The 10489-nt window shown below is 37.6% G+C and overlaps 1 protein-coding gene across 1 annotated transcript; it reads right to left on the bottom strand.

Moving 5' to 3' along the window:
- Positions 1–965: 965 nt before the first annotated feature.
- On the bottom strand, positions 966–1555 carry LOC134204667 (uncharacterized). Its single transcript, XM_062679443.1, has 2 exons — positions 1397–1555; positions 966–1323 (listed from the first exon to the last, which is right to left on the bottom strand). Exons 1-2 carry the CDS (start codon positions 1400–1402, stop codon positions 1018–1020), a joined length of 312 nt encoding a protein of 103 aa, XP_062535427.1. The 5' UTR covers positions 1403–1555; the 3' UTR covers positions 966–1017.
- Between the last annotated feature and the right edge of the window lie 8934 nt (positions 1556–10489).

Here is a 10489-nt window from a genome sequence, read left to right as displayed (position 1 = left end):
ACTTTTTTTTTTAAATAGATGCCATCGCCGGATATTTTGTTCGTATTTTTGCTAAAATCAAATCACATAGAATTGTGCGTGGTATCTTCTTAGCGTGTGTTTGATATGCTCACAAACACATTATCTCGCTCTATATCCGAAATGTGCTGCTGTCAAAGAAAACGAACAGTCCCGATTTTATTTAGTGAAACATAGAGCAAATATTGCATAAATTTGCTCTTTGTGGTGATAATCAAGTGGTGATAAAGTGTAAAAGGTAGTTTACGTACTTAATTCCAAAAAAAAAGGGGATCCAAAAAAGTAAAAAACAGTTTCCTTTCGTGCGCTGCTTTCTTTGGCGATGCAATAATGGCAAGAATTTCGTAGGTGCAAATTTGTGATTAACACGGTGATTAACACATCAAATCTTGCTACTTTTACACAAACAACTTGTTCAAATGAAAGCTTAGACTTGAAATTGGGTGATTGAATCAAAATTATGTTCATAAATAGTGTATGTTTGCTGGAAAACGCAAATATTGTTGAGGATGCCAACAACTGTCGCACCCTGCCAATGCCGTATTCTACCCTATGTTTTTCTTATGCGTTTTTCTGGTGCTCAGTTTTCGTTGCGATCATAAATAAGCGGATGACTAGATTTTTTCATGAGCGGTACAATATCAATATCAGTTTAACATTTTAAAACAATATTATCAACAACTATCTGTAAATACCCAAGTTATCATTAAGTCGTATATTTCACCAAATCGGCCAAACCTTTTTTATTCAATCTCAATAATTGAAAAGAAAAAATTGCAACATATGGTCCTGGTTACGCGGCGAAAGGACATTTCTTTTATACTACATGACATGTTGGATTCACTTCTAGAAGAGTCCAGTATTGGGATATGCTCGACGCTGGAGGACCTCTCTCTACACCAGCTGTCCTTCGAAATATACATTTTATGATAATAAAAAACATTGAGTTTTGTAGCTACATTTTTGATTTTATTTCCTACTCTAGATCAGTCGTGCAGCCTAGTGCTTATGCTTGACGCGCTTAATTTTAATCGATACCGGTATCGTCTTGGTGATGATAACGGGGACCTTCTTCTCCACAATAACCGGGACCTTCTTCTCGACCGGATACGGAACGGGAACTGTCTTCGTCTTGTGAATGACGATCTCCTTGACCTCGTGATGGTGGTCGTCATCCCACGCGCTGCTCCGGGCCACCCGGTTTGCCCTTTCCAGCTCGGCGGACGACCCACTCTCGGGGAGGTCCGCTGCCGGGAAACTGGCCACCAAAGCAATGGCCATCGCTAGCAGTACCACAATGAACGCCTGCGGGGTGGAGGAAAGAACAGAAAGCGTATCTCCGTGTAATTAGTGTTTTTTTCTGTAATTGAGGATTTACCTTCATGATTGAGCTCGTTCAACAAATTTGCGTGGGATAAACAAACAAGAAGTGTGGTGCTTCGAAGTGCACTGAATCCGAACGGTGGTGGCTGATGACTGATAACTGGCCGGCGCGGCATAGTCGGTTTTATAGTTAGTTAGGGAGCTGGCCTTCCGCGGCCAGTCATGCATTGGATCAGCAAACGAAAGCATTTCATTTCGCACGATGATGCGCCTGATGGGCTTTGGGCATGACGACCACAAAACGATGGAAGTTGTTGATGTGTCGATAGTTGGCAAACAAGCGTGTTCAGTAATTATATCATTTCGTTCTAGCGCTGCTGCTGGGCAGAGAGGCTCACGTGCGGTGGCAAAGGCGCGCGCGCGAGCGCATTTCTCCGAGGGCGGACTGCGGCGAAATGCTCGCACGAGTTCCATTTCAAAATCATCATCGCCAAGCGCGCGCTTTCGCAGCCCAAACGAAAGGGCAAGTACGCGATTTAGCAGGAGAATGTGTTTCGTTTGTTTGCTTTTTTCCTGCCGCCCGCGCTCGTTGACTGAATGATTAACTGCTTGTGTTGGGCTTGTCGAAGAGTTTCGGAATTTATAGGTTAATTAGGGGGTGTGGATGGATATCTGCGAGAGCTAAATAATAACGCACCAAGCATCTGGTTGATTTGCTTATGGTTTCAAGAGTTTGGTGATACCAACCTGCTTTTTCAATTGTTGCTCATAGATATCATCATCGGTGGAAAATATTTAAAAATTCTGATTTGAGTCTCGTGCTCATAAACTTGTAAGTATCAACATTTTAGACAGTTATCGATAAGCTGCATATTTCTCAGTAACGATAAACACCGCAGAATGTACCGAAAATTCAAAAATATCAAAAATATAGCTTCCACCTCCAAAGAAAACAAAATTTTAACAAGCTAGCGCAGTTCGAATTTATTTAGACTGGAAATAATAGCAAGTTCAATTGGATTGGATCTTGATTTTATTTTTTTTTTATTCCTTTCTTTATTTGATAGGCACTCTGTGTTACTTAACCGCTACTGTGCCGAGATCTACTGTGGTATTCCGCTGTACAGAATCCACACAGAATCTATTTTTAGATTTTTCCATTACCATTATTGTTGTCGTTGCCAGTCCATTTCATCGTGAGTCCATTGTGTCCATTTGTCCGTGTTGTGTATCCAATGATCGTTGCGCATTGTTCGATTGCCATTTATCCGGGTACGTTGGAGGAATTCCTCCGAGAAGAACAAGTTGTCAGTCGTCATCAGACAGTCGTAACGGTAAGGGCGCTCCCCAATACGCCACCGTTTAAGCTGCGCATCCGACGACTGACGAGGGTTTGGTGGAGGGGCTGGGAATCGAACCCATGACCATTCGCTTGTAAGGCGAACGTGTAGCCAACTACGCTACGGGACCCCCCAATTGGATCTTGATTAAATTCAGTTACTCAAAAATTGACAATCTTCGCCAAAGCTAACATCCATAAAATAGTTCCAACTTCCAATTAAAATTAATTTAGGTAATCGTTTCACGGTAAAACAAATACAACGAATAATAATTTTTTATAGGTAAGTATTCTGGTTAGGTTTTGGTTATCTACTTGTTTATTTTAAACTAGCAGACCCGCTTAACTTCGTTTCGTCTAAAATTGTTTTATTCTCTGATTAGATCTCGAGTTATGAAGAAATTGGTGTTTGATTCGTATGGCAGCCCCCCTTTCCAAAGCGGGGAGGGGTCTCGAACCATCTTAAGAACCTTCCCCGGCCCCAAAAACCTCTCCATACAAAAATTCACGCTGATCGGTTCAGTAGTTTCCGAGTCTATAAGGTTCAGACAGACAGAAATTCATTTTTATGTATATAAGAAGATTAAGTTCAACATTAGCGATATAATTTCTACTTTTCAAAGATAATCAATCAGCGTAAAAAGCTCTGTGGGGTCTCTATATGTAGGATTGCCAATCCGGAGATGGCAAGCTCCATTCTCGGTCCGGTCTAGGATCTTATCAGGTTGACAACTATCTCGACTTCCTGGGCATAGTGTATCCATTGTACAAGCCACACAAGATACAGTTCCAGTTGGAATGTTGTGCCATTGAAACACCGAACCACCGTCATTGAAGAAGAAGAAGATTCTCTCAACTAAATATCATCTTTATCAATCGATGATTCGTATGTATCCCATCAAAGAAAAGTACTATCATTTAATAACTTTTCGAATTAAATCTCTCACATGCCGTGCATATGCAAATCGAATTTAAACTTTTCAAACATTGTAATTAAAGTCTATGTTGGGCGATCAATACCCGGAAAATATATTTTAAACCATGATTTATCTGATAGGTGTATGTGTAGACTAAGCTTCCGTTAAATATCGGGAGTCTGCACTACCCAGTTGATATCATTTTTTTGAATAGCCACATGCTTAATAATCGATTATCCCGTGAGAGTCATTGTTTCAGTATTATGCAACCACGTCGCCCTATCTCATCCAATAAATTGCTCACCACACACACGCGTAATAAATGGCGAAGTTCATTGATGATGTTGCGTGTATCTATTGATAACGTTGTGTTGTGACAAGTTGCTAAACTGATCCGCAATTTAACCATTGCATAAATACTAGATGATTATAATTATGCGAGAACCTTGTAGTCCTTCAAAATAAAGTCAACAACGGATTGCCTTCTAAGTTTTATGACATTCATTAACCCTTTTGTTACCGACAAAAAAACACCCTTACGTTACCGACAGGGTACCCGGGTACCCACGGACTTAAATGATCATAACATTGTCAGTTTTTCACCGATTTTGACGATTTTGGTTGCTACGGATGCAGGAACTTACCCGCTATTCGATACATGTTACAGAGAACCGATTCGGATTACCTGGTAACCGGAATTCCAGATTAACCGAGCCAAGTCCCAAAGAATGTGTAAATTGAAGATACATATTCAACCAAATGAAGATTTCTTGCGTTATGACTAATAAACTTCGTTAGAAATTTAAAGAATATAACTTAACTACGTTACAGGACCATCTTATGAATTAATCCCGGAACGGTTATTCCGGAAACAGGTTCCCGTCGGGCCTAAAGTGGTCACAAACTTATTCTGAAGAAACCCTGGCAATATGGGTATCAAAATTCATGAAATTGTATCGGAAGCATGATCTGATAAGTACACCCGATTCTTTTTTTACACGGATTATTTTCACACGGATTTTTTTTACACGGCTTTTTTTACACGGATTCTTGAAATAACACGGATTTTTTTTGCACGGTTTCTCGAAATAGCACGGATTTTTTTACACGGATTCTCGGAATAACACGGATTTTTTTTACACGGATTTATTTTTACACGGAACGCATACCCCGTATTAACAAAGACCCGGTGACTTTTTTTACACGGATATTTTTTGCACGGCTTTTTTTACACGGTTTCTCGAAATAGCACGGATTTTTTTGCACGGATTCTCGAAATAACACGGATTATTTTTACACGGATTTTTTTCACACGGCACGCATCCCCCGTGTAAAAAAAGAATCGGGTGTAATTGGACCATTGGATGGTTTGACAACGAACCGGTCATCCTGCTATCTTCTTTTTCCGTTATTTCGTGTCAAAAAGACTTAAAAATTCTTGACAGGTACTCAGAAATGATTTATAATGAACCACAGACGCTGTAAGTATCATTGGTGTTTGCTGAATAATTTACAAAAATAAAAAGAACGACTAAAATTTTCAAAAATTTTTGTTGTGACAAAATGGGTCAAAAACGTGACAAAAGCGGGACGTGATAAAATCGGGTCGAAAATGTGATAAAGTCGGAGGTAGATAAAATCGGGGAGTGACAAAATCGGGTCAACCAGGCCTGGTAGCGAGTCACTTTTTAGTGACTTGGTCACTATTTTGAGTCTAGTCACTAAAAAGTCACTATTTGCATCCAGAAGTCATTAATGTCACTATTTTTCGAAAAATGGTCACTAAAGTCACTATTTTTGCATTGCCTATTGTAAAAAAGTCCAAAATAAAAATCATTTATACCTACTATTATTATCAACCAAATCAAATGTGAATCTGGTAGCAATGAAATTTGGGAAATATTTCCGGAGGTTATTTCCGATTCATGTCGACTATGAACTTTTTCTTCACGAATTGAATTTGTTAAAATGCGAAAGGTTGACTATGGAACTAGAACCACGTCTGCTGGTGAGCGGTTAAACCCTCCGGACAGGCTCAGTTTCATCACATGACAATGATGTTTAATGTTTCAGGGAGAATAATGAGCGATAAGGGCATCGATGACAGAAAGTACATTATGATTGTTAAAACCGTTTACGATCGTTAAATCAACCTTGCGACGATTCGGGATAAGTCTCAAAAAAGAAATTGTAGAGCAAGCCATCAGGATAGATGGCGTTTTGACCGTGCGTTAAAACAGGCTTTGCGAAAATTAGTTGCAGATCATATGTGTAGGGATTAAGAGGGGTATGAGTAAATATATTGACTGAATAAGAGGGCATATAGTCATGAGTACTAGATGAGAGAGGTGACAGATGAACGAAGTGAGCATTCAGTTTTGTGATGTATTTCGTGGGAAGCAGTAGTGCTTCGGAGCTGCTGCGGGTCGAGCAGCAGCTGGAGACGGCTGATTCGGATGCAGCCTTCTCCTGAGGACACGACAATGGCCAAGTCGGTACGTTATGATCAGTGGCGCTCCCGAAATTATACGCTCGGTCGCAAGTGGAGAAAAATCGGAATTGCGAGTGCTTATTTTGTTTGAAAAAAAAAAGTACACGGAAACGCAATAATAATAAAGTTTCGTTTGTGACATGAATGACACTGGGAAAAAAATTTTTTGCAGAAATAGAATGTGTGACACCATAAAAATTATTTTTCTTAAAAAGGTGAATTTCTCATTCGAGACAACCAGAAATTTTATTTGAATATATATCATTTGTATATCGCTTGGAGATATTTATGTGTTCGCTGATAAACTAAGTGGATTAAATCTATAAATTTCAAAGTGTGGATTGTTAGTAGGGGAAAAGTGGGTAAAACCGACACCTTAAGCAACTTTACAGTTCCCCAATCTATGAAGCAATTTTCCGGCCTACAAATTTCAAACAAACATATTTTGGCTCTTCATGCATCAGTCCATGAAGTCTTAGGACAATATTTCTTGATATAATTTGATTTATGATGAAAACGCGAACAGTCCATCTTCCAGCCCAAACAGCTGGGGTGCGGGTAAGATCGACACCACATAAGGGTAAAACCGACACATCAAGTCTTTATGGAATTGAACATCATAACAATTCTAAATGGTGTTACAACATAATAGAAAATGTTTAACAACATTCATTTTAATATTTGTGTATGAAATTAATGTTTAGGGATCACTCATAAACGATGGTTGAACAAAATTTTATATATTTAAAATCATCACCACATATCATATTTTATTTAGTTACTTTAGTAGGTCGAGTGAAAAATATATAGAGTATAAGAATGTTAGTAACAAATTTACTAACTACTGTAAATATTGACCTACATTTAAATTTCCCTTATTTTAAAAAGTTGTTTACAACGGCGATTTAAAATAAATGCAGTTATGACAAGAAATGAAAACCAGTTTCGTTACAAGCCACATGTTCACAGGGGTGAAAATGGATTACGAAAGAACAACACTAGAGAACGGGTTGTATATATCTAAGAGCAAAATAAGCCTAAAAATACGGTTCTTCTTTGAGCGCTATTGCTATCCGTCCTGCAGGCTTTTCCTTGATGACCCAATATTACCCACTAGACCTATTGTCACGCCCAATGACGATATGGTATGTAATTAGTCTATGATTAAGTTATACTCCTCGGCGCCTCATTTTCCAATACTTGAATGATATTATGCGAATGATAAGTCTAATAAAACAGAGGTATTTCGTGATTCGATGGCAGGTGTCGATTTAACCCCTACTGATAACATAACAATGATGAGATACATGTGGGTGTTTATAATTAGAAAAGTTAACTATTTTTCCACAACATACGCAAAATGATTTTCAATAATGGATCAGATGTGAATTAAATACTTAAAATCAACAAATTATTGTCGAAAAAGCTTATACACCGAAGCCAAAATTTTACATAACTTATCTCCTAAATGGTGATCAATGCTAATTGTCTGTTTATTATGAATCTTACACATCTCCGCCAGTTACAAAATGACCAGAAATACAAGAAATCAAACGTTTATTCAAAGTGTGTTGAAATTCTGTCCGATAATCACTTGAAATCAGAGATTTGAAGTGGTGTCGGTTTTACCCGCAGTGTCGGTTTTACCCACAATTCCCCTAGTGTGAACTAGAAAATAATTTTCCGGAAGGTAATCCCTGATAGAGTAAACAATCATTCCCTTGAGAGGGTACACAATAATTCCCCCGAGAGGGTAGACAGTAATTCCCCCGAGAGGGTAAACAGTAATTCCCCCGAGAGGGTATCCCTAATAGGGTAAACAATCATTCCCCCGAGAGGGTACCAATGTATGAATATGTAAGCAAATATTTGCGTAGAATATTGTTGATGATTTGGTTTTGATTTAGATGCGAGATAGATGTTCTAGAGCCTGGTAGGTTCTATCCGTGTCTGAATTCCGCGATCAGTAGTTGATTTGAGTTCAGTGTTAGAAAATGTAAACAAAGAGAGAAACATGTAAGCAATGAGTTGCGTAGAATATTGTTGATGATTTGTTTCTGATTTTGATGCAAGATTGATGTTCTAGAGCCTGGTAAGTTCTATCCATGACTGCATTCCGAGATTAGTAGTTGAATTGAGTTCACTGTTAGAAAATGTAAACAAAGAGAGAAACATGTAAGCAATTAGTTGCGTAGAATATTGTTGATGATTTGTTTCTGATTTTGATGAGAGATTGCTGTTCTAGTGCCTGGTAAGCTTTATCTGTGACTGCATTCCAAGATCAGTAGTTGATTTGAGTTCAGTGTTAGGTAATGTAAACAAAGAGAGAAACATGTAAGCAATGAGTTGCGTAGAATATTGTTGATGATTTATATCTGGTTTTAATGCAAGATTGATGTTCTAGAGCCTGGTAAGTTCTATCCATGACTGCATTCCGTGATCAGTGGATGACTTGAGTTCAGTGTTAGAAAATGTAAACAAAGAGAGAAACATGTAAGCAATGAGTTGCGTAGAATATTGTTGATGATTTGTTTCTGATTTTGATGAGAGATTGCTGTTCTAGAGCCTGGTAAGCTTTATCTATGACTGCATTCCAAGATCAGTAGTTGATTTGAGTTCAGTGTTAGAAAATGTAAACAAAGAGAGAAACATGTAAGCAATGAGTTGCGTAGAATATTGTTGATGATTTATATCTGATTTTGATGCAAGATTGATGTTCTAGAGCCTGGTAAGTTCTATCCATGACTGCATTCCGTGATCAGTGGTTGACTTGAGTTCAGTGTTAGAAAATGTAAACAAAGAGAGAAACATGTAAGCAATGAGTTGCGTAGAATATTGTTGATGATTTGTTTCTGATTTTGATGCAAGATTGATGTTCTAGAGCCTGGTAAGTTCTATCCATGACTGCATTCTGAGATCATTGGTTTATTTGAGATCAGTGTTAGAAAATGTAAACAGTTAGAACATGTAAGCAAATACTGGCGTAGAATATTGTTGACGATTTGTTTCTGATTTTGATGATAGATTGCTGTTCTAGTGCCTGATAATCTCTATCTATGACTGCATTCCAAGATCAGTAGTTGATTTGAGTTCAGTGTTAGAAATGTTAACAAAGAGAGAAACATGTAAGCAATGAGTTACGTAGAATACTGTTGATGATTTATTTCTGATTTTGATGCAAGGTTGATGTTCTAGAGCCTGGTAAGTTCTATCCATGACTGCATTCCGAGATCAGTGGTTGACTTGGGTTCAGTGTTAGAAAATGTAAACAAAGAGTGATAATAAAGTCAGCAAAGACTGGGGTGGAATATTGTTTATGATTTCTTTCTGATTTTGATGCAAGATTGATGTTCTAGAGCCTGGTAAACTCTATCCATGACTGAATTTCGAAATCGCCAAAATCAGTGGTTGACTTGAGTAAACAGATAGTAAGAACTTGTAAGCAATGATTTGCCTAGAATATTGTTCATGATTTTTTTTTTCTTCTGTATTTGGTGTAAGATTGATGTTCTTGGGCATTATAAGACAGTGCAAAATAAAATTGTAAAACAGTAGAGCAGGAGGAAGATGTAGGGATTGAGAGGGGTATGAGTAAATATATTGACTGAATAAGAGGGCATATAGTCATGAGTACTAGATGCGAGAGGTGACAGTTGAACGAAGTGAGCATTCAGTTTTGTGATGTATTTCGCGGGAAGCAGTAGTGCTTCGGAGCTGCTGCGGATCGAGCAGCAGCTGGAGACGGCTGATTCGGATGCAGCCGTCTCCTGAGGACACGACAATATGCAGGAAAAAAAAATGCTTGATTAATGGCATTTTCTAAAGAAAATCAAAATGACACGACAAAATGCTCATTTTTCTAACGAGGGTGCTCATTTTTAATGTAATTTAGTGCTCTTAACTCCGGTAGGATTTTGTAAAGCGTATGAAAAAATCTCGCGAATAGAATTGCCTTAAAAAGGATCATGGTGTAATTCAAAACTTTTTGATTGAAGTTATTTTAGAAATATCACATTTTTATAAAAGAGATTCTGTTTATTAACAATTAAGAATAGATACCCAAAAAACTAGTGTGGAGGTGAATGAATTGGTTAGATTTTTTAAATCTAAAATAAAACAAACTGATTAAATAAATTTGAAAGATTTTTTAAACTTGTGATTATTTGGCCATTCATTTTTTATTAACTTTAAATCTAAAATCTACAATTTAGAAATTATAGTTTATAAGAATTTCTGAATTTCTAATAAGAGATCATGGTTTTATTGGATTTTTAAAATTTGCTTTAGAATCCAACATATTTCCGAAACAATTCCAAGAGTTTTAATACCCATATTCTCAGGGTTTATTTTAAATGAGTTTTTGGCCCCTAAGAGCCCTCCGGGAATCTGTTCCAAAATGAC

Source organism: Armigeres subalbatus, unplaced genomic scaffold (assembly GCF_024139115.2).
Source record: "Armigeres subalbatus isolate Guangzhou_Male unplaced genomic scaffold, GZ_Asu_2 Contig813, whole genome shotgun sequence".
Lineage (NCBI taxonomy): Eukaryota > Metazoa > Arthropoda > Insecta > Diptera > Culicidae > Armigeres > Armigeres subalbatus.
The sequence above is the reverse complement of the archived record's forward strand: the minus strand, read 5'-3'. Positions and strand labels throughout refer to the sequence as shown.